The sequence below is a fragment of the Petaurus breviceps genome, unplaced genomic scaffold, assembly GCF_028583685.1.
Source record: "Petaurus breviceps papuanus isolate PSGF00001 unplaced genomic scaffold, PetGlider_PUasm1.0 227, whole genome shotgun sequence".
Taxonomy (NCBI): Eukaryota; Metazoa; Chordata; class Mammalia; order Diprotodontia; family Petauridae; genus Petaurus; species Petaurus breviceps.
In genome coordinates, this window is record NW_027185896.1 from 17,280,042 (window position 1) to 17,304,866 (window position 24,825).

Sequence of the window (24,825 nt, forward strand, 5' to 3'; positions counted from 1 at the left end):
TATGTGCCTCATTAGATAAAACCATTGCTTCAAGAATATTTGTTTCATGTATCAAGAAACCCACAGGCCAAACACACTCAAGAAGGAAATGCATTTATATTGCTCGTGTATTGAGACAGAATGGTGTAGCAGTAACTTCATACTCCCTATATCCAAGAAGACACACATCTTAAAGGTACGTCAATATCTTTCCTTCTCTGAACCTTTAACTTGGATTCTGAGCTACTACCATCAATTTTTCGATAGAATTCCAATGAAACCTGAAACTAGAGCCATGAAATTCTGTATACTTATATTTCCCAAGAGATATCATGGCCTAAGACTATGTGATGTGAAGCTGACGCACGGCCCTACTCACATGCTCAAGGAATATAGGAGTCACCAGAATTGCCAAAAGCAACACCTCTGAGCTCCCAGAAATCCAGTTAAAAAATGAAGGGGGGCAGGGGGAGGAAGAAACCAAACAACCAAAACCCTAGGAGGAGAATGTTAAGGATGAATTCACTGTAGGATTGGGGGTGGGGGAACAAGTGGACCGAGAAAGGGCTCAGGATCTCCTGGGCCCCCATCATAGACAGAGGCTAGAAAGGGCGGGGTAGGGATGGAAAGGGATGGAAAAGGATGGAAAGGGATGGGAGTGGGCTGGAAAATCCCAGTGGGTGGGGAGGAGTCGGAAGCAGAGCCTGGAGAGGACCCTGGATAAGAAGGGTCCTCGGGCTCGGGGCAGGTACCATGTCTTTAACAGTCGGGAGATGAGGACCCCGGGGACAGGGAAGGGGCATTAGGTGAGAACAGGGGATTAGACTACGGTGCTGCAGCCGAGGCGGCTGGCGGTATGGGGGGGTGAGGGGAGTGAGGGGCTGGGGGATTGGAGGTTACCCCTGAGAGGGTGGGGCCAAAGTCGCGCAGGGTGGGGGGGAGGGGCCGCTAAAGGAAGTGGGGAGGGGCAACCCGTGGAGAAAGGGTCCTCGGCCACCGCTGCTTGGGGCAGCTGGGAGGGGAAGCGGGGCGCGGTGAAGCTATAAGGGAGGGGCAGATCCAGTCATCGCCTCAGGACCCCGTTACCTGTTGCCCGTCGCCTGGCCCACTCCCCTCGGCGGCCCGGGCTGCGCGCGCCGGCACTAGCCCCCCCGCCCCCCCCCCTCACCGCTAAGGGACCGAAGTGTCACACAGGATGTCCCGCCCCCAGCCCGCCTTGGGCCCATTTCTCATTGGGCCCCGGGGCCGGCCTCCTCCTCACGGGTTGGTCTGGTGGCGCCCGCGAGCCTCAGTGGCCGTTTGGAGGTGCCGGCTGGGAGCCCAGGGCTCGTGGCCCACCGAGAACTAACCAGCGAGACTGGCTCCGGCTGGGGGGTGGGGGTGGGGCGGGGAAGAAGAAGCGTGGAAGGGGGAGGGGAGGAAAGGAAGGAGAAGGGGAAAGAAAAAAGAAAGGGGAGGGTCAGAGGGAAAAGAGGGTTGCTTCCGCCACGTGACCCGGAAGAAGCCGCGCTACCACTTGTGGGAATTGTAGTCCTACTTGGGTGGAAGTGGCTCATGCGCGTTACACCGAGGTTTGTTTCACATCTGTAACAACAGGTGAATTGTGCTTTTTATTCTCCCCCCGTGGCGTGTCTCCGCGGCGAGGGGTCGGGGGAGGGGATTAGGGTAGGGGAAGCCCCCCAGGGCTCTTCCCCTGTTCTTGAAGAGAGCGGGAGGCGGGGAGGCCCCAGGGACCAGGCCGGGCATCCTGGGCCCCACCAGGGGGATCCAGCTTGGGATGGGGACAGTTAAGAGGCGGGAGTCCGACCCGCCCGTTGCCATGGAGCCCCGGGGGAGGCACCCGGAGGGAAGCCGAGGTCGGGCTGGGCAGGGCCCCGCATCCTGGGACCTCCGGGGGTGAGGGGAGCCCCTGATGCTCAGAGGGCAGCTCAGGGAGGCCTGCAGCTCCATCCTTCCTGGCCCAGGCGCCCGCCGATCTCCTGAGAGGAAGGAGGAGCAACCTCAGGAAGGCCCCGGTGCACCCCTGGAGCTGGGGGAAACAGCACCTACGGCCCATTCACGGAGGGGGTGCGGGGGTGGGAGCGCCGGCCCCTGTGAGAAAGTCCTAGCCAGGTCCGTGGCCTGGGAAGCCGGGTCTGCTCCCTTCTAGCACCTCGGCTGCACGAGTGGAGAAGGCCCGGTGCATCCTGGAACCTTTGTTTGCCATGATGTGCCTGGACCACTTCTTCTGGGGGAGGCCCAGCGTGTAGAGGCCAGCCCCCTGGATCTACTTTCAGCTACATCGGCTACTTCCCTGGGGGACCTGGGTGCATGCAGGGTTCTTTGTTTGGATGCGGATACTCTCCCCTAAGGGGGATGGGGGGGGGCGGGGTGTAGGCCTGGTGCATAAAGTAGCCTTTGTTGGCCCCAGGCTATTTTAACCATTTGGCTGGGGGTGGCTCAGAGCATGCAATGTCCTTTGTTTGCAATGAGCCCCTTCTTCTTGGTAGATCTGCTTTATTCCTTTGGAATCACTAGTCTAAATACCCAGGTTGCTCATGGTGTCAGTGTATTTCTCATTAGGACATAGGATTTTTTCCCCTGATCGAATTTATTAGGAAAGGCTTTCAGGATCCATCATCCTTTGACACCACACTACCTTTCATTCCTCTGGGACTTGTTCTTTTTTAAGACCTTGGTGGCAGCTGAGATTGAGATAGCAAATTGTCCAAAATGTCTTGATAGCTAGGAAAAAATAGTATGAAATGGTACACTACATCGAGGTTTCTCCACTAGTTTCTTAGAAGATCTCTTGCAGTCTTAAAATAATCTTAGAGGATTACTTAGCATTAGTTCCTAGAGGATCAGAAATGCCCAGAAAAGAAGGCTGTTGTCAGGGTGAAGTGTTTGGTACTTAAAGCTTTAGTGGTAGGTTCTTTTTCTTTGTTAGATGGATGACTTGCCAGAACTGTTTGGCCCCACTGTAGCTATTCTAATCAGTTGCTATATACTCTGCAGGGATCTGTTATCTCTACTGGTTCTCTATACCTTCTAAAACTCATACTAGTCTCGTTGTGTTATTTCAGCTTTGTCCTGTTCCCAGGCGTTGGAGTGAATTACTCTGTGCAGGGAAAGTTTAAGCAACCCTTTTGAAATTGTTCACTTTATTTTTTTTTAAAGACCTCTATCTAAAGGAAAAAAAAATATTCAGGCTGCAACACTATCTTCCCCTTCCCTCCCCCCACTCCCTAGAAAATGCCTGTCTGGACTGGGATGGTGGCTTTATATAATCTCTAACTAGGTCAGTGGTGTCCACATTGTAATTTTTATGAAATCATGGTTCAAAACACTTTGCCTAAGGATAAGGTGCTGCTGTAACAGAATGCCTCTGGGGAAAATTATTTTAGGGTATAAAAGCCTTATCTGATTGACATGCTCTTTCCTCATGGCTGCTATAATGATTAGAATAAGATGATCCAAAGTTTGGGAGGAGAGTAAGGTGTGCTAGGCCCTTAAGTTAGCCTGAGCTAGCATGTTTATAGTCTCTTGAGTTGTTAATGCCACTGACTGAACCTGTCCTTGTTGTTAGAGTTGGTAAATGAGTTTCAGTGACAGGAACAACTTTCACCCTGTGTGGGCTGCTGTTTTAGTGACCCAGCATTGTACTTCCCAGGAGGAGGCCAAGCTTGGTGATGAAGAATAGGACAGAGAGAATTTACTTCCCATTCAAAAGCTGTAGAAATCTGAGACTTTCACTGATCTTGTAAGGTAAGTTGGTTTAATGAAACAAGATGAGTTTATAGCCTAGTCATGACAGAGATAAAATCCATGTATGACTAATTTAAAGGGAATGTATGCTTTTTTAAAATGGTCACAAAATAGAGACATCTGAAAATAAATCTGGCTAGAGATGAGTGATAGTCCATTTGCAGGGAATATTGGCATAATAAAACTTCACTTGTCTATAAATGGTTAAAGATACACAATAGGTTCTGAACTAAGCTATTTGTATATCAATATACAGCTATCTATACATTATATAATGAGGAAAACATCTTTCTCTTGAATTTTTTTCTTTGTGTACACCCTGTGGAATGACTTAATTTTAACTTTGTGTAACCTCCCAGGATATCAGTTCTGAGAAGGGATTGGAAAATGAGACCTAGTTAGTATGGAATGAGATGGTTGATACTTTTTATTTTTTATTATTATTTTTTTAAAGCAATTGGGGTTAAGTAACTTGCTCAAGGTTACACGGCCAGTTGTTTCTGGGTGTGGTGCTGAGTATCTGAGGCCGGATTTGATCCAGGTCATCCCGACACTGGAGCTGGTGCTCCTACTTGCTGTGCTACCTGGTCACCCCGGTTGATACTTTTTAACTAAAAAAAAAAAAAATTCGAGTGTACCTTTAGAAGCACTATTGAAGCCTGTAACCCTAATGGCCTGTTGCCAAAAAAAAAAAATTTTTTTTTTTGCTATGAAAAGCTATATAAGAAACAGTGATAAATTTGCTAATTGAGTACAATATCATTTGTAATTTGGTGAATTTATTCCCAGATCATAGAGAGTAAAAATGGATTTGTATGGCATGGATTTTAAAGTAACTGTTCTATAGTAATAAACTCGAATAAAAACTTGGTACATAGTAGGTAATTAATAAATACTTATTGGTTGGTTGAGCCTTTTAGGTGCTTTAGATTTTATGATCATGCCCAGGTTTCCTTAAATGTATGATGTGACATAGTTAAATCTAAAGGAAAAGTGATACATTAACATACACATTTAACATAGAAGAGATAGGTCCCAAGATGATAGAGTTTTGGGGGCTAGTCGGTAGCTGTATAGGCATAGACTTATATTTTCTAAAACAAATCATTGTATCTGTATTTCCATTTGACAAGAATTCAGCAAATATCTCAAAGATGAACTATACTCCTTTCTATCCTCAAGGAGTATCCTCTGATTGGAGGATAATTGGGCAGAATTGTACTAAACTGTGCACAAAGTGCTCAGGGAAATGAATTTTTTGCTCTTACCAAATGCTAATACTCACATTAACACTATCCCAAGAAGGGAAGACATTATTGGGACAGACCTGTTACAAACTTAAAATTCTCACCCATGTAACACATATGAAAATGTGACCTAAGAACAGCAGGTAATGTTCAGGTATAAATCCCTACCAGAGTCCCAGTCGGGCTAAATTACACTGGAATAAAACATCTGTAAAATGTAGATTTTTGTGGCATTTGGTTTTTTATTATGGTTGTTTTAAGTATAAAAATGCATTATCACTGGGATGTTTATTTTTCTAGTTTCTAAAATATTCCTAGGTTTGGAATGCTCAGGGGCAAACAGGAGAATTTGTGGATTTATGACGCAAAGGAAAAACCAACAGGAGATCAGCAGTTGAGTTTTAATTTGACATAACTTATTAGCCATTTTCCCCCTGACCCCACCTGTTTGTAGAAAGCATCCAAAACAAGGAGAAATACAACGCACCCTGGTATTGCAGTTTCCAACAACACCAGGCCTACTCTCACTGGCTTTAATGACCAATGGCAGAGCTAAAGGGAAACACCCAGGGTTCTAGTGGGAAGGATGAACTGGTTTCCAGTGACGAGCCTGATAAAGTTAGTGATCTGTCACAACTTCTTAATTGCTTTAAAAATATAAGAAACAAACTTATTTTTCTGTTTTGGTTGCTCTGTGCTTAGTTTGGAATTACAGTGGATCCAAATGGAATGTTTGCTCCTTTGATGCGGTGGTATTTGCATTTATGTTTGTATCCCTAGAACCTAGCTTAATAGATGCTCAATAAATGTTTGTTGGATTTGAATTTTTGTTTTGATTTAATCTGTTGTGACTGAAGGGCTCATATCTGTCCCCATTTAAGAAAGGTCTTACAAGGCAGATCAGTTCCTGGAAACTTAACTACATGTAGACAAAGTTCACTAAGCCAGTTAGTTTGTAAATTTATAAATTCTTAGTCCTATTCCTAACAACAATTTGGGGAGGTCTTCTCAGAATAATCTGAAAGCAAACCGAAAACATGCTTTTTCAGACTCAGTTTCTCTATCTGTAAAAGGGGTAGTGCTTGTACTACCTATGTTGTAGGATTTTAGTAAGGAAAATGCTTTATAGGTCGTGAAATGTGATGAAAATACGAGTTGTTATTATAACTCTTATATGATAGTCTCCTTCACTAAAATATATTGATTTCTGGAGTATACTGTTTAGTAGTTATTCTGTGGCTTTTGAATAGAAGAAAACTGATCAAGACTGGAGAAGTCCAGTTTTGTCCTGGATTTGGGCTCATTAATGGAGACCTTCCTTTGTCTTCTATTTGAACCAAGCTTTCTATTTTATGTGGCATCATTAGGCCAAGAATATTGACCTGTCTTTCAATCTTCCTTCTCAGGATACCAGTTTTTTCACTCTGACAGAGATGTTTAGCCTGGACTCATTTAGAAAAGGTAAGAACCATGTGTGTGTCAGGGTAAGAGGAAAATCAAAATAACTTCCACTGCCTTACATTTGTATAGTATTTTGTATTTTACAAAGTATTTTCAACCTTTTTATCTCATTTGATTCTTTTGGCAATCTTAATGTGATAGGTAAGACAGATTTTTATCCCCATTTTTTTTTTATTTTTGGAGGGGGGGAAGGTAGGGCAGTTGGGGTTAAGTGACTTGCCCAAGGTCACATGGCTAGTTTTTGTGTTAAGTGTCTGAGGCTGGATTTGAACTCAGGTCCTTCTGATGCCAGGGCTGGTGCTCTACTGCACCACCTAGCCGGCTCCTTTTTAACCCCATTTCAGAAGTAAGGAGACTGAGACTTAGAAGTTGGGAAGGTCACACATTAAGTCAAACTTAGGCAGGACCAGAAGCTAAGTTTTATGGTCTTTGGTCCATTATTCTTTTTACCTGAGTTGATGCTACCTCCCTAGTAAATACCAGTATTTCTTTTCAGTGTTTCACCAATATTACCCAGTTGCTCTTTTTTAAGGCCTTTAATCATTGAAACCTATACTGAGTGCAGAGTGCTGATTTTCATTCTAATAGCTTTGAGATGCCAGCTATTGATGTGCATATATCTGAGAAACCTATAGAAAACACAATACCCAGCCTGCAAGATGTCCCTCACAAAGGAAAGGTGTATGGTCCTTTTTAAATCCCACATCAGGTTATTACCCTTAGAATAACTAGAGAGCTATGCTAGTAGTTATGTGAGAGCAAGAAAAATGATTAGTTCAGTTAGTTATCACTTGTGTAAAAATTCAAAACATCTTTTCCTTGTGTCCTTTGCTTCTGCTGCTTTTACCTCTTGCTATCATCTCCTCAGGAAATTATTCACTCCCCTGCTTTTATGAGTTCTGTACCTAGGTTGGAGATAATCAAATCTAAGGTTATTGTGGCCAACAGTAATCTGACCTTAAATTCAAGTTTCATCATTAGATTGCTTTGTGTCCACAGATGAATCACTGACTCTCTTCAGTTACTTGCAAAAATTGGGTGATTTTTTTTTTGTCTTCCCCAAGAAACACATTTTTTTTTTTCATGATAGTGGACAACACAGTTGAGTCATGATCACATGGCTCACTACATATCTCAAAAGGTGCTCTGGGAGAAACTCTCCTAGGATTTACTATTTCCCTACACTTATGAGCAATCTGCTAAATTTTCAAGCCTTCTAAACAAGTAACATTATTTAAATTCAGTTTAGCAGTTGGGTTCTGTTCACTTTTATAGAGTACTGTCTGATGTTATACCTTAATTTAACCCCATCTAAATTTGTTTACCTAATTTTAGGCTGAAAAGTCATTAGTAAAATATGTAATTCTTTAATTTCTAGCTGCATTGCTGAAAGCTGGTAGGTAAAGAGACTTTTCTAGACTCTTTAGCCACCCTGGGGTTACCCATTGTCTCCTGGAAGGCCTTCCCTGATGCTGTTATTCAAGGCTCAGAGTAAAGCAACTTCTTTGTGGAGTTTTCTCAACCACTGTGATCTCTCCTTCCACAGAAATCCTATAGAACTTTTGTGCCATTTATTTGGCAATAAATCATGTAGTGATTTGTTTCATTTCTTCTATTGGTGTGTTAATTTTTTATTTTTTTTTTGGTAAATTGTTTAGTGGTTTTCCTAATGTCTTTCATGAACTAGATTGTCAGTCCTTTAAGGACTAGGACTGTGTTGTTTTTTGTATTCCTTGTCATATAACCTGTTACCTCAGTACTTAAAGAAATCTATAATTTTCATCGTTGTGGCTATCCCTTCCAGATTACAACCCCTTAAAAACTTGCTGTGACCAAAAAGCTCATCACCTGGTACTCAGACTTTTGGTGATGAATCTTTCCATACTTATCTAGACTAGTCAGCAGACAACAGACACAATGTCTGTCACCGTTCCTGTACGTGATACCTTTCCAGTTTGGTAAGAATTATCAGAACTTGTGCTTCATTGGTATAATCTTGGAAAACCCAGGGTTACCTCCATGTCAGGATGAGGTTTAGTAGGAAGATTTTAAGAATTTAAAGTAGGTACTAAATAAATATTTGTTGATTTATTGATTAGTCTAAGTGGCAAACCAAGGGACCCTTGGCTAAAAATGGTTTTTACATTTTATTGAAAAACAGAAACCAGTACTGATTTGCTTGGTCCCAGCATGCAGTGTGCTTTCTTGTTCTGAGAGAAGCATTAATTCATTCAACAAATATTTATTGATTACTTACTATGTATGTAAGACCCTGTACTAGTTGCTATGGAAAATTGAAACAGTTCCCCCTACAGACATTTATAATATAGTTGAGTGACGGATGTGTACAAATAATTACAACCCAATATATGAGAACTACTGCATGAGTGGTACAGATAATGAGGGCTATCAGAGTTCAGAGAAGGGAGAGATCACTTCTGGTTGTGTGCTGGGACCTATTGTGTGAGTGATGTAGTACCTGAACAGCTGTAGTCAACTTGAAGTATAACCATTGAATTCTTGAGAAAAGTAGCCAGTTCCTGCCACTTATCAGCATAGATACAAATACCTGGTTTTCTAGTACTTTAATGTTCTGGGAAACACGTCAGGGTCAGTGAGCAAAAAACTAGAAGGGTCTTTTCTCATTGGCTTAATACTTCAAAGATATGTAATTTTATTGCTTTGTTTGCTCCCTTTACAACAGCAGTTCTCACCGTGGGGTCCATGAACTTGTTTTTTTGCTTTAATATTTTGACAATTACATTTTAAGATAATTGGTTTCCTTTGTAATCATATGTATTTAATGCATTTTAAAACATTATTCTAAGAGATCCATAGGCTTCACCAGATTGCCAAAGAGGTCCCTGACCAAAAAAAGTTATGAACCTCATTCTACAACTGAGTTGACAGTCTTTGTCATTTTCTGTTACTGAAAAAACTTCAACATACAGTGGCCAAACCTCTGTTGATGAATTATCTTTTTTTTTTTTTTAAGCAATTGGCGTTAAGTAACTTGCTCGAGGTTACACGGCCAGGTGTTTCTGGGTGGGTGCTAAGTGTCTGAGCCCAGATTTGATCCCCAGGTTATCCCGACACTGGGCTGGTGCTCTTACTCTCTGTGCTACCTGGCTGCCCCTGATGAATTATCTCTTAACTTAAATAAACTGGTCCTTGGACATCAGGCCCATACTCAAAACTTTCCAGTTGGATAGAACATGTCAGAACTTGAGCTCTGTTGACATAGCCTTCAAAAACCCAGGCACAGCGCCAAGCCCTGATGATGACTTTTAGTGGAAGCATTTGTATGAGACACTGAAAAATGATAAACGTGTAATAGGATGTCATATAGCCCCTGAAGTACATGGATCAGGTGAATTCTCAGTCCTAGGGACAAGTACTATTTTTAACTTTTATACCTTAACCCATAAATGTTAAAAGTGCTTATCCAAGCTGATATGCATAACCATCAAGCAATGATAGGGCTTTCTCTTATCTATCCACACATGTTTGTACATAGATAAATGGATTGTGTTTCTTCAGCATCCCATTAATGGTTGGTGGGAATGGTCCTCCTTTGACATGTAGACAGGTGACAATAGAGAGGTTGCATTGTTTGTGACCACAATTCATCAGTGGTAGGACTGGCTTTACTTCCCCTGGTCCTTTATTTCTGTAAGTTTCTTCATCTAGATGATCTTTCTCAGGTGTATACCATTCTGACCATTCATTACTTAGCACCTGTTTTGGAAGAAAGAATGAAAATATTGCTAAAAATTGTCAGTGGCCAGCACCTTTTCCTGTTAAGGCTTCTTCAGCGTGGCTCATGAGGGAAAGAAGGAAGTTTGAAGGGTAAGAGCAAAGGTGGTTACTTTGGGAACTCAAAGCACACATAAGGAATGTCATCATGGCTTTATTAAGAAAAATAATTCCTTACCTTTGGAAGTCCTCTATACTTTTTTCAAAGTACTTTGATATCCATTATCTCATTTGATCCTCACAACAACACTGTGAGGCAAATAGGGAGAGTAAAATATCTCCATTTTACAAATGAGGGAACTAGGTCTCTTTAACTTGTCCAATGTCACACAATTCCTTAGGGGTGGAACTACAACTTCCTGGACTCCTAGTACAGTGTTCTTCCCATTCCCTAATGCCACCTTTCAGATACCACAGAGTTTAGCCTCTAGATAAAACAATTTCCTTATTTCTGCAGTGATTTGTTCCCCATCCTCACCCCTCCACATACCCCTTATGTACAAAAGTCACATTAAAAAAGGTGTACATCCCTGGGTAGATGCTTCAGATTTAGTCCTATAGTGGGTAGTATCTTCTGGAGCATATGAAACTTCCCAAGTGACTGGAGCTGATGAGATCACTGTCACCCTGACATCCTCTCTTTTTCCTCAGATCGGACCCAGCACAGGCAGCGTCAGTGCAAGCTCCCCCCGCCCCGCCTGCCACCGATGTGTGTCAACCCAGCCCCTGGAGGGACCATCTCTCGGGGTAAGAGAGGAGCCTGGTCTCCAGTACCTGTTTGGTCTAGGGTCCGTGTGGGGGCAGGCAGAGTGAACTTTTTTTGCCAAGGTTGTAGTTTTTAGGAAGGAATATAAGGAAATCAGCCTAAGTCTAAAAGGATCCTGTTCACATCTGCCCATGTGATTTAGACTTCAGTTGTCTCTTTTGGCCCCCCTCGTGTGGCCAGGGATAGAGGGAAGGCCAGTATGGGTCTGGGCATTTGGGATATATCCAAGGACCTCTCTCCCTTCATGCATGGTACGCATAGCACTGAGAAGAGAGCACTAAGCACACAGCAGGAATGGGTACAAAGGGTTATTAACTCAGCCAAGTCTCCTGCATCTTATTCCTGGAAGGCTTAAAAGACATATTATGACACCATCAGTAATGGAGTCTTGCTCCCATTTCTAATTCCGTCACCTCAGAGCACTTAAGTGACAATGAATTTAGTTCCCCTTTTGTTTGTGGAGGCTATTTCAAGAAGCCCCAGACAAGTAGAATAGCTTGCCTTAAGTCTCAGTGATGAGCAGACCTAGAACTTGTGCCCTCCCCCGAGCCTCCTCCCTCTATGGGACTCCCCTTCCTCCTTCATACTTTCTAAAACTGATAACAATCAGTGATGCCTGTTGTCCCTTTCAGCTTTTTAAGTTACCATTTCCAATCAAGCTTCTTCCTGAATAGCTTAGAGATGGTTTCCATCCAACTTTGAGATTATCTGTTTGTATTTACTATGTCTTTTGTCTAGTGGGGGGTATCAGCTTTAGTAAATGTTTGTAAAGTGCTTTGTAGGTTAAGAATACCATGAAACATGCTTGGGAGTAAGAGAACACTCCATTTTAAGTAATAAATGTTATTAAATTTATCCTATAGTCTCCATTCTACAAAGCTCCTTCCAAATGTAGGCTTGGCACCAAGAGGGAGATGCAGTCCATCTGACTGTTTGAGTTGACAGTGTTTTAAAGAAACGCCATCCCCGCCCTCCCATTACAAAAAAAAAAAAAGAGTTGATTACCCTTTTTTTTTCCTTTCTTAAAATGCCCTGTAACTCGAAAAGGCTGAACGTTAACATTTCCAACATGGCAGGTGAGTGGCTATCAGAGCAACAGATACTTTTTGGCTTAGCTTGAAAACAGTTACTGTGGGGATTAACCGGTAACCCATGGTCAGGAAATTCGTCCTTGAGCACGTGCAGTGAGGAGGGCCACTATGTGTGCCCTAATGTAGTGGATTTTGCCCAGTGTTGGCCAGTGGCCTTTAGAGAAGCCTGGAGCTGCCTCCCTGAGCTCTATGTTCTATGGATTGACAGCTACCTGGGCCATACTTGCTGACCTCACAGCCATGCCTCCACGGATGTATGCTTCTTTGCCATCCCTTTTTTTTTCTTTTTCTTAGGTAGAAAAGCAAACACTCATATATATATATATATATGTTTCTATGTCACAGAAGCAGCAGATTTAAATCCTTAACAGCAGTATGATTGTTTAGAATTTCCTTAGCACTTTATTTTTGCAAGAATTGTGTTTCCCACAGATTTTGCTGCTCTCTATATCCATGAGAGGAAGCAGGTTAGTAGCAATCTCTGGTATTCAAATAAGGAAACCCATGCCTAGAGAAGGGAAGTCACTGGCCAAAGTCACACTTTAGTTCACTGGTAGTTAAGATATCAAAAAATGTAATTTTCAGTTTTGTTGCTGTAAGTTTAGACAACTGCCCCATAGTTTCTTCTGAGGAAGAAACATAAGTCAACACAACAAGCATCTGTGGTTTTGTTGGTGTGGGAACTCACTTCATTTCAACCACTAAGTCTTAGAAAATTGCTTGAGGAAGAAACATAAGTGAAGTAATTCACATCTGGACATACTGTTTTAGTCACCAGCAACCACTAAATTCTTTTACTCTAAGAGCACAAAAAAATGAAGGTTAAAATGGACCTCCAGGGGAATCTAAGAGTAGATGTTAGAGGTGATTAATTCCAATGTCCTATCTTATTTAGGAGTCCCTTCTACATTTGTAGCAGGTGATAAGGCAGCCTCCACTTAAATACTTATAATATTGGGAAACTCACTACTTCTCCCATTTTTGGAACACTTATTGTTAGTAGGTTCTACTTTAAATTGAGCTAAAATATGCCCGCCTCCAGTTTTCACCCGTTGGTCTTAGTGCTTTCTTTTGGAGCTTCAGAGAGTAGATCTAATCATGTGTCTTCAGGACAATCCTTAATATATTTGTAAATTGTAAATTCATCTCCCCTCAGTCTTCTCTTGTCTAGTCTACTTAACCTTAAACCCTAGTTTATTTAACCTTTCCTCATACAACACGGTTTGTCACCTTCTTCAAGACATGCCTATTTGTTCAGAGAATGTTGTGTCCAAAACTGAACACAGTTCTTTAAATGAGGTGTGACTAAAGCCAATTGTAAAAAGATCCAGATATTTCCTTTCAGAATTTGGTATTTTAAAGGGATTGGTTTGCCTCACACAACCCTAGATGTTCACACCAGCCAGGAAATTGGGAAGTCTTATTTAAAACCAATAATAAGTAAACTTTAGATATTCAGGTAGTAGCCTCAACATTTATTCTCACTCAGTCAGCAAACATCTATTAAGTGCTTACTTAGTATGTGCTAGACACAGTGCTGAGTACCATTGGGATATAAATTCATGCTAGGTAGCAATGGATAAAGTACTGGCCTCAGACCCTTGATGTGTACTAGGTATGTGACCCAGGCAAGCCACTCAATTCCAATTGCCTTACCAAAACAAAAACAAAGAAAGAAGAAAAAAGATCATATGGTCATAGAAAGATCTGATCAACTTTTTTTGGGGGGGGGTGTCAAATTTACCTTTTCTTATTAGTGATATGGCAGGATGGCAGCTAGTTGTCACAGTGAATAGAGTACAAGCCTGGAATCAAAACTCTTCCTGAGTTCAAATCTAGCCTCAGACACTTAATAGCAGGGCCACCCCTGGGTAAATCACTCAATCCTGTTTGCCTTAGTTTCCCCATCTGTAAAATGAGCCAGAGAAGGAAAAAGCAAACTATTCTGGTGTCTTTGCCAGGAAAACCCCAAATGGGATCACATAGTTGGATAACACTGAAAAACAACTGAACAACAAAAATTAGTAATATGGACAACATAATGTTACTAATAGGTTATGATAGGTTATGTAGAAAGAATGAATAATGACTTTTTGCTGGGCAGTAAAGACTTTTAATTTCCTCTGCCACATGAACAAACCTAAACTGAGTCCCCTGATGTCCAACTGTATTCTGATTTATTCTGTATCGAATGAGAAAGTATGTGCCTAGCACATAGTTGGTGCTATATAAATGCTTATTCCCTCCCTCCATGCCTGGTTGTCAACAAAGGAATCCATTACATTTGACCCTTAGAATTACATTTCCTTCTTTCTGATTCCTGACTGAAGCACCTTGTCATTTGGACTTTCCTTTTTCCATGGAAACTTTGTGGCCCTGTTGATATGACCTGAAGCTCCCTGATTAGCTAAAGAGCCTGGATCTATACAGGCTTCTTCCCAAGCCATACAAATTCCATCAGGCCTTTCAACTTGTCCCTCGAAAGTTGGGTTCTTTCAAGTTACTTATTTCAGCTTCAAGAAAAGGACCTTAGGACTGTTTTAAGCAACACTGGGCTTACCTATTATTTAGATTCAGTCACTGATGTGATTCTCAATCTAGAAATGGGTATCAAGAACTCTTGCCCACGCATCTGCTGTTCTTCCAGAATTTTCATTTCTTTTAGACAGAAGGGCCAACATTCCTCAGGAACATTAGGGGAGCTACTCTAGGCTGCAGATAAATAAGATCTCCTGGAATAGCTTCCTGCTAGGAGAGGCTTTGGTCTGGGACCCCTGGATCCTTGGATCATTAGCATCCCATCTCTCTGAGCTCAGTTTCTTTACTGTCTTGCCATAACAGTGGCAGTCATAAACTTCCCTTCCAGCCCTAAAAGATCTTCTAAACTAGAGGTCCATGGACCACTAAGGAGTCTTGAAAGCTTTCATGGGATTTGTGATCTTGGATGGGGGAAAAATTATATTTTAATTTTCAATAACTGATAATTGAAATTTAGCATTTTTAAAAATTTCTAAAAATATTATTCTGATAAGGGATCCATACGTTTTTACCACATAGATATCAGGGATTCTGTCAACTTGGATGGGGGAAAAGTGCATCTTTATTATCACTAACTTCTGATGGACATTTAATATTTCCTTCAATTCTGAATTTTTTTTTTAAATCTGACATGAGGACTCCATAATTTTCAGCAGACTGCAGAAGGGGTCAATGATGTAAAAAAAAAAATGTTAAGATCCCTTGTTTTAGAACAACTTCATTTTATCAATGAGGAAAATAAGTTGAGAGCCTGCCCCAAGTTGTAAAGCTAGGCCTATAACCCAAGTGAAATAAGGGCAATAAAAAGTTCAGTAAAGCGTTTTTCTCTCCCTGAGCTCCTTAGAAACTTACAATTCATCATTGCCTAATAATTTATTGTCTATGGATGGGTACGTGGTGCCATGCTATGTAAACCAAATCTGAAAGCTCCACTAACTGCCATCAGTGAAGATATGTTGTAATGAAAATTCTGCCAACTTTGGATTTGCAAAAACTTTTCAGTTCCCAAAAGGGCACATCAGTTGGTGTTGCTACCACTATAAGACCCAAATCTTTCATCTTTGGAGGACTTTTTTTTTTTTTTGCTTTTTGGAGGGGATAAGGTAGGGCAGTTGGGGTTAAGTGATTTGCCCAGGGTCACAGGGCTAGTAAGTGTTAAGTGTCTTGAGGCCAGATTTGAACTCAGTTCCTCCTGACTCCAGGGCCAGTGTTCTATTCACTGAGCCTCCTAGCCACCCCTGGAGGACATCTTAAACAAGAATCTTCAACTAGTTGTGCATGCAGTTTGTTTTCACTCTGCTTCCCAAGAAAACAGGCCAAATGACAAAAAACTGGCTGGGAACCCTAGGGGAAACCCTGTGTCAGCTCTCCAAGTTCAAAGCTCTGTAGGGAGGTTCCTAAGGGGGGGAACTTTTGAGAGCCAGTGGGGCTTCTCACTAATACAGGTTGGGGTGTCATCTCTTAGAGAAAAGAGGTGATTGGGGGTTGTTCCTTGCCCCAGAGGCGTCTTTCCATATCCTACCGTTCTGGTGACAACTGAGTGAAGGAGGTAGCAGGGTAATGGTGACACCGTGCTCGGGGTCTGCCTTCAGAGAAGACTGGCCCCGACAACTTTAGCTCCAGAGTTGTTTATATTACCCTTGTGTGGTTTGACTTTTTAGAAGGGTGTGCCGGGGGCAAAGGTAGGCTGCCCTGAATTTGCCCTTTTGGGGGCAGAAGGGCCTGGGGGGTCTTCATCCCGAGTTTCAGCACAGTGTCAAAAAACCTTCCTCGATTCTCCGCTTACCGTGAGTCCGGAGGGAAAGTCTTGGGGTGGTGGCCCGTTAGTGTAGGCAGGGATCGGTTGGGTTTTCTAGCATAACGTAAAGAGTACTCATTCTGCTCAGGTGTGTGTTTTGAGGGGAGAGGAGAGCTTATTGGTCCCCGATGCCCTCTATGTAATGGGGAGGCTGACCTGACACTGGCATTGGCCGGGCCCTCTACGTCTCCATCAGAGCTCACTTGCAGTTCTGCTGGGCAGCTCCAGCCTTTCCACGGCCCCTAAAGACGATGGAATGCGCACCCCGCCGCTCCCCGTCCCCTACCTCCGCGGAGGGAGGGGCCCGGCCGGAGGGGGCACGTGGAGGGTGCTCCCATTCCGGGCAGTTTTGCTCCCCGACGCCGCCCGAGATCTGGACCCCAAACCTCTAATGGCTCTGTCCTTAACTGCCCCCTGGCGACCGGAACTCTCTCCCCTCCCAAATCTGGCTCTGCCTAGAAAGAGCCGAGCTCGGAGCTGTCTCTGAGCTCCGAGCTGTTTTGGCTACTTCGAGCAGCCGTCCCGGGGGCTTCTCTGCCTGCTGGGCCGTGCGCGTGCGTGTGCGTGCGCCGCGGTGGGGCGGGGAGGCGGCGCGGGCCTTCGCGCAGGGGTTGGTGGGACGGAAATGGCGGTCGCCAGGCGGCTCATGGTTCTAGTGACCGGGGTGTCTCAGCGGCTACAGCCGCTGCCACCCCCCCCACCCCGGCGCCAGGGACAGTCGCGAGGCCTCTCGTCAGGCTGCCCCCGCGCCTGCCCCGACAGCGCCAAGGAACTCGACGAGATCGAGGCGGCGGCGGCCGAACAGCAGCCGCCCCCGGCCCCCAGCGGGCCTCGGCCCGGGGCCGGGAACGGGAGCATGGTGAACGGTGAGGGGGGAGAAGCGGGGTCCATGGCCTAGACCCGGAACGCAGGGAGCGGCGAGGCCGCAGGCCGGGGGGAAAAGGGACTGGGTGGGCAGCGACCGGTGAGGACAAGCGGGAGAAGCCTGGCAGCCTAACGGCGAAAGGGGTTCCCCCGGCATGGCTAGACCAGGGCGCCCTGAGGAGGACCGGGCCGGGGAGAAAAGGGCCCCGCGAACCCGTCCAGCACATATTAAGCGCCTTCTGTTTGCTGGGAGAGGTTAGGTTATGTGTTCAAATAAGTGAGGAGTGGGGGAGGAGGTCGGGCAGTGAGGAAGGGGCAACCGAATGACAGGCCCGCCCTCCTGAGGAGGCTGAGAAGCGGACGGGTTGTAATGGGAATGTGGAACAGGGGCTGAAGAAGAGCCCCGAGGACCCAGGCCGAGGTGGTGGGCACCTTGGTCACTGCTGTCAGAGAATGGCAACCAGGTGCCCTTGGCGGGGCACTCCGGTAAGATAGCGCTCCCAAAAGTCTTCACTTGAAGTAGATCTGAGGTGAGGGGAAGCCTGGCACTTTAGGGCTGATGAGGCGGAACGGATGCTGGGTCTGTAGGGAGCTCCTGGGGCTGTTGTTGGGCCAGCTGAGGATGAGGAGGCTTTAGGAAGGGAACCCCCTGGGAGGTGAGAGGGCAGAGGGGGCCTCCGGGTCACGATTTCCCAGGGCTGCTGCTGTGTTAGCTACAGCTCTGTGTTGTGTCTGTGCTCCGGATCAGAGCAGGGAGAACCAGGGATCTCACTTTGTTCCCAGCTGTGCTGAGTATAGGGAAGCTGGAGTTCAGTATTTCCCTTAGTACCTAACACAGTGAACACAAGAGGCTCTCACTGAGTGCTTTTGAATGAAGGAATGCCCTCGCACAAAAGATTGTCTTGAGGCTGTTTTACAGTTAAATGTACATGTCTCAGAGACATTGGTCTTAAGCAGCTCACTTGCTCCCTGATGCCGTCCTCCATCATTTTCTCGCCAGAACACCACAACATGAGTTTCGTGAGACTACCCTCTCTTTATTACCTACCAGTTGTCAGCCAAGAACTTCTTCTGGTTTCATCAGGCTGTACATCTGAGTAATATTGAGTCTACATAAACATCTCCCCCGTGACTCTGCTCTGCTCTGAAACTAAGGATGAACGTCAGAGGAATAAGGTTACTCTTCTGGTACCTGAGACATCATGCCAGTTCCTTCCTCTATAGGGCCCATTGCCCATCTGTCAGCTGTAAAGTTATCTAACTTGCTCTAGGTGTCTGTTTCCAGAGAGTTATTTCTCATTTTGGTGGGATATGCAGTATAAGATAGTGGAAAAAGAAATGGACAAGAAATCAGAAGCCCAGGGTTCTTCCTAGTCTTTCATTAACCATGTGACCTTGGGCAAGTAATTTAATCCCAGGGGCTTCCATTTTCTCATCTGTGAGTGTTGTATTAGATAAGGTATGAGGTCCCTTCTAGCTTTCAATTTGGGGATTAAGGTTCAGGGCTAAAATCTGGCATTCATAAAGGCAGTGTGGTGTAGTGAAAGAGTACTGGCTTTAGAATTAAAGGATCTGGATTCAAATCTTGCCTTTAGGGGTGGCTGGGTGGCGCAGTGAATAGAGCACCGGTCCTGGAGTCAGGAGGACCTGAGTTCAAATTCGGCCTCAGACACTTAACACAAAAACTAGCCGTGTGACTTTGGGCAAGTCACTTTAACCCCAATTGCCCTCCAAAAAAAAAGGCAAAAAAAAAAATCTTACCTTTAGTGACCTTGGGCAAGTCAGTTTACTTCTCTTGACTCTCAAGGGGTTAGACTAGATGAGATCTTTCTCAGATCTCTCCTGGCTCTAAATTTGTGATTCAAAGGATTTAGCAATTTATTCTTTAGTTCTCTCTGTATTGGTTTCCATCAATGCAGAAAAGCTCCATTTGGGGTTCCATAACATGTGCTTAGAGAACCTCAGCTAAGGGACCTGTGTAAAGCTCTTGTTTTCTCGTTTTTCTGAGTGCCTTTTCTTCCCCTCTCAGAATTTATTTTAATTATTAACAGGAAACTTCATAAGCTCAGTTTTACTCATAAGAAAGAACCTTGCTCTACCCCTCTCTATAGAGTTTAGGAGACCATTTACCACTTTTGGAAGTACTGATTGAAGTGAGACAGCAGTAAAGTTACCCTTCCTTAGGGACTTAGTCATATGGAGGGTGGAGACTGGAGTGGAGGGTTGATCTCCCCTATAATACCAAAAACTGGTCCTCTCATTTTTTTAAGGGTCAAAGTTATCCGTGTCTCTGTAATTCAATATATGATCTTAACCCTATCATCCCTTGTATTTGTCCTGGCTCTAGGGTCTAGCAAAGGGCTACCCTGCACACAATAAGCCATGGGGGTTGCAAAAAACAAGCGTAAAGTTTTCTGTTTTGTGTCTTCTTAGCTTCTAGGGATTTGTTGAAAGAATTCCCACAGCCCAAAAACCTTCTCAACAGTGTGATCGGAAGAGCCCTTGGCATCTCTCATGCAAAAGACAAACTGGTCTATGTCCACACAAATGGGCCAAAGAAAAAGGTAACTACTTCATTTTTATTTTTTTATTTTTTTGCTTTTTAGAAGGCAATTGGGGTTAAGTGACTTGCCCAAAGTCACATGGCTGGTAAGTGTGTCAAGTGTCTGAGGTCACATTTGAACTCAGGTCCTCCTGACTCTAGGACTGGTGCTTTATTCACTGCACCACTTAGCTGCCCCTAACGGTAACTACTTTAAATGAATAGCAAAGAATTCTTCTGTTGGTTGAGAATTTAGGTAACAGAGGGAAGTAATTGGTTGTAGAATGAAAAAAATGAGTGAAGAAGTTATACCAGAAGATGTGGAAACCTGGTAACTTTTGAATTTTCAAAGACCCATTCTAATTCATCCGGCAACTTTTAGATCAAAGTATCTTGAGTGAAGCAAGCTACATTGGAGTGAGTAGAAGGGAGAAGAGAAATACTGTGAAGACGTAGAACTTTGTGTTAGAACTAGGATCAAGTCATTACTCAAGATTGCTAATTCTTGTCAAGCTTTCCTACCGTTTTAAATGTCTTCTCTAGATGCAGAAAAATTATTAGTGTTATATGGAAGGAGTATATCACATATATTCCTTCCATTTTTCCCAATACTCTCCCTCCAACAACAACAAAAATTCTGGCTCTTCTGCTAGGCTAATTTTCATTTAGGTCTTGAACTGATTTAGTAACATGCCTTACATTTGTGCCATGTTTTATCTTTGTCTAAGCACTTTGGTGTACATTGTTTTGTTTGATCCTTATGGCAATTGTGAAGATGCTTGGGTCATTTTTTTCTCATTTTGTAGAATAAGGAAACTGTGACAAGAAAAATGTTCATTTATGGGGCTAGAATTAAAATCAGGCCATATCAGTGCCAACTCCTGAAGTCTTAGTCCCATTTAGAAAGGGAACCACATCTTAATTTTTAAAGAGGAAGCTAGAATAATTGTCCCTTACAGTCCACCTTAGGCTTCCCTGACTTCTAATCCATTATCATGTATCATTCTTACATTGCTCAAGATGATAGGCTCAGTCCCCTGAAGTGGTCCTTTCTACTTTTTTGGAAGTGACTGAAGTTCCAGTCTACATCTGTGCATTGACTCTGTGATAATTCTCACAGACCTTAAAAGTTGACCAAGAGATGGAGAAAAGAACAGAAAGAGGCCAGAGTCCCAAGCCTTTTTGCTCTCTCCACAGAAAGTCACACTACACATAAAGTGGCCGAAGAGTGTTGAGGTGGAAGGTTATGGGAGTAAGAAGATTGATGCTGAGAGGCAGGCTGCAGCCGCTGCATGCCAGCTCTTTAAGGTAATGGTTTCTTCCTGTCATATTGCCAGGAATCTCTCTTTCAGTGATGGTCCTTACTTGCTTTTCCTTTGGGCTCAGCATCTTCTCTGAGATTTTGGTACTTTTCCTGTTGCAGGTCTAACTCTTTTCTGGGAACTCATGCTCTGTGAGGCATCCTTATGGGATTCAGTAAATGTCATTGATTATAATGAGAAGTTGAGCTTTAATCGTCTAGTATTCTCAAACCCTATTCACCTCAGAGGTTAATGCCTTTTACTCAAGAAATTCAGTCCCTACTATGTTTGCAGTACTTTGTTGGTTATTGTGGGTGATGGTTTTAGAGATGGAAGGGATCTCAAGAGGCCCTTTAGTCCAATTCATTAAACATTTATTAAGCACCAACTAAAGGCCAAGCACTCTGCTGGTTGTGATACATACAAGAAAAAGAAGGACAATACCTGCTTGCCCTCAAGGAGATTACAGCTAACTGGGGACGGCCATACACAAAAGGAATCTGGGAAAGGGTGAGGTAGCCCCAAGAGATACCCAGCATGGGGTCATCTTGTTCTGTGGAGTTGAAACCAAGCTGAGCTGTATATAGAGAGTAGAATGAGCTGCAAAGTCCAGGGTCTTCCCTCGGTAAAGCAAGACTTTTGGGTGGATTTGAGCACTCCATCCTCTAACCCTCCAATCAGAGGAGAGAGAGAGTTGAGAGGTTGTTGGCATAAACAGCATGATGATTTCTGGTGATCACTTTGTTCTGAGAGGGGAATATGAGTTTTCATATTTTTGATATTTCATATCATACTCATATTCTATGAGTTGAAACTAAGCAGAGCTGCAGATAGAGAATAGAGTGTGATTTCTAAGCCTCTTACTTGGAAAAATGGGATCCAGTCAGGTTAAGTGACATGCCCATTATCTCAGAAATAGTAAGCACCAAGAACGAATTCATAGCTGAGGTTTTTTTAATTCAGTCAGCATTTTTTTCTACTGCATCTTGGAGACATTGTGGCCTATCGCTGAGCTCTAGGTCGGGTACACTGCCATGGGGGAAAGTCCATGCCCCTCTCCTAGAGGAACCTGGAACTTTTACCCTACCTGAGTGCTTTCTTCCTTACAGGGCTGGGGCCTTCTGGGACCCCGAAATGAACTCTTTGATGCAGCTAAATACCGAGTGCTGGCTGACAGATTTGGCTCTCCAGCTGACAGCTGGTGGCGACCAGAGCCTACTATACCACCCAACTCTTGGAGGCAGCTGAACCCTGAGAGCATACGGCCAATGGGTCCCAGCAGTCTGTCCCGCTCTATGGGCCGAGAGGAAGAGGATGAGGAAGAAGAAGAGCTAGAGGAAGGGACGATTGATGTTACTGACTTCCTGTCTATGGCCCAACAGGAGTCTCACACTCCACTCAGGGACACAAGGTATAGTCCTCGTGGGGAAGTACATGGAAAACTGATCATCAGGACTTGGGGACAGGGTGGGGATGTTTTAAGCAGGGTTCTCCACAGGTGTGTTTGATTTCTACTCATTCCCTGCTTCCAGGGAACTTCCTGTGAAATTGATAGGATCCCTGATAGTTGTGGCTTTGATTGAATCCCAGGTGTCTCTTCATTGCCTGGATTGTACCTTAATTACTTGTTAGTGTTATTTTTTGTCTTAGGAGAAACAGCTGGCTAAGTCTTGAACTATGTGCCTGGGTTTTTGCTAAATAATAACAAGAGACTCCCTTTTGAAAAACCAGAGATAATAGTGACCCAACCTACTTGAATCCAGAGGTGCCTCTGCTGCAGCACTCTGCTGTTTGTAGGCTTTGGTTGCTGTTATACAAGGCACGAAAAGAGAAAATCTTTGGTGTTGCAGAGTGTTCCTTCCCTGAAATGCTTTCAAACGGTATTTTAGAGTCCTTGCCCTTCTGGAAAGTACCCTCATTTTCCTTGGGGGAAGCTGAGGTAGCACTTGTGATATTTTGTGCACAGACATGGGCAGTATTCATATGGAAGCATCTAAGTGAAGTTCAGAATTGAGGCATTTCTAGCTCCAATCCCATTTTTGGTCCTCACCCTGTCACCCACCCCCAAATCACTCCATTGTCCTAGTGACCTAGATTGTAGCCCTGGGGGTGGAGACTGTTCTTCACCTAGACTCTTGGGTATCCAGGGGGGGCTCCTTTGAGATGACAGATGACGACAGTGCTGTCCGAGCGCTTACCCAGTTCCCACTTCCCAAGAACCTTCTGGCCAAGGTGATCCAGATTGCAACCTCATCCTCTACCGCCAAGGTAAGGAGTAATTACTTGCATTCCAGGGGGAGGAATTCATAAAGTGACTTGAAGAAGAAATCTGGAAACATGTGTGAAACTTTGATACTAGTATGTGGAAGGATCTATGTATAGAGAAGGGATAGAAAACAGGAATGTTTAAAGGCTGTCTGATTTCTACTGTGTGGATGTAGTGAGAGATTTCATTCAATACTTAGTATACACCTATAATGTACAAAGTGTTGTGCTTATTAGCACACGGGGAAATAAAAATACAAACACAGGCCTTGCTCCTTCATGAAATTGACAGTTTAGTATTAAGATATGACTAATACAGTCAGTCACAAGAAGTACAAGTTCTATGTGAATTTTGAGGAGAGAAAGATTATTTTCAGTTTAGTGGGATTGAGGAAGCTTCTTGAAGGAAGCAATTAAACTAGATCTTGAAGGATTGGATTTCAGAAGATAGGGAAGGGGGACAGGTGATAATCTGACAAGGGATGTTGGGTGTCATGAAAAGAGGCATGATGGTGGTAAAACATAGAGCATGTTTTTGGACGTTAAATAGCCCAGTCTAGCTGAAAGGGGAAATAGTATGAGATAAGGCTGGGAAATTTGGATAGAATGAGATTATGGATTCAATTGGATGCCAAACTAAGAAAGTCAGATATTTTTCATTGTGCATTAGGAAGCCATTGAAGACTTGTAAAAGCAAGAAAGTGATATGACTGGCACTGTTATAAGAAAGATGGGAGCTATGTCTATGCTGGGAAGGTTGCCAGTAGCGATTCTGAAGTCTGTGCCCAGCATTAGATTTGCTTCCTATCCTATCTTCAAGTCTGCAAGATCCTAGTAAGGGAGGCAGAAGCAGAAAGGGCAGGTCTTGCTATCCATCTTTTAGGCTTCTAGTATGTTCAGGTGATCCTGGGAAATTAACCTTGATATAGAGTTTTGAGATAGATTTTATAGAAAAGCAGAAATATGGGAGTTTCCCACGTAGGTGAAGAACTTTCCTGGGGAAAAAATGGAATGGGAAGGAGGGAGGAGATGAGATAGAGAAGATTCCTACATGAAGTTGGAAGGGTATATTTGAAAATCTGTAAGGTCATTTCTTGTTAAAAGATTGGGGGGGATGAATAGGCCTTAACCTAAGTGTGGGTAGGTTCTGGGACTGGAGAGGGTGGCATACAGGAAACTAGAAAACAGTCTACCCAGGGGGTTCTCCCTTTCTGAGTCCTTCTGTGTCCTCTCAATCAAACATGATGGTGGCCCAGGAATAGCAGTAGTGCCTGACTTTACACCCAAGGAAAAAGCTTCAGTATCTTTTGTCATGAAGGGGGGAGTATGCAGTTCCATTGTCTGGCATCTCCCTTCCCATTCCCCACGCCTTGCTTGGGGGAAGCTTAAGAAAGGTCAATTACAATTTATGGTGTTGTTTCTTATATCTTTGCCCTGCCATGGAAAGTAAAGTCTTTGCAAATTCAGAGT

At 43.7% G+C, this 24,825-nt stretch overlaps 1 protein-coding gene and 1 long non-coding RNA gene across 10 annotated transcripts in view; one reads left to right on the forward strand and one right to left on the reverse strand.

Moving 5' to 3' along the window:
* The first annotated feature begins 655 nt into the window (after positions 1-655).
* The window catches only part of DHX30 (DExH-box helicase 30), a 32,199-nt gene continuing 8,029 nt past the window's right edge, over positions 656-24,825 (forward strand). Inside the window, exons 1-9 of one of the 9 annotated variants that reach the window (XM_069095941.1) lie at positions 1,402-1,575; positions 3,632-3,726; positions 6,380-6,434; positions 10,170-10,283; positions 10,842-10,937; positions 19,681-19,811; positions 20,987-21,097; positions 22,200-22,501; positions 23,238-23,358. In XM_069095941.1, coding sequence (XP_068952042.1) covers positions 10,898-10,937; positions 19,681-19,811; positions 20,987-21,097; positions 22,200-22,501; positions 23,238-23,358 — 705 coding nt within the window. In that variant the 5' untranslated portion in view covers positions 1,402-1,575; positions 3,632-3,726; positions 6,380-6,434; positions 10,170-10,283; positions 10,842-10,897. The other 8 variants (XM_069095934.1, XM_069095933.1, XM_069095939.1 and 5 more) reach the window with 8 other exon arrangements.
* LOC138167183 (uncharacterized) lies at positions 9,903-16,939 on the reverse strand. Its single transcript, XR_011169814.1, has 2 exons — positions 16,372-16,939; positions 9,903-10,172 (listed from the first exon to the last, which is right to left on the reverse strand). It is a non-coding gene; the product is annotated as an uncharacterized lncRNA (long non-coding RNA).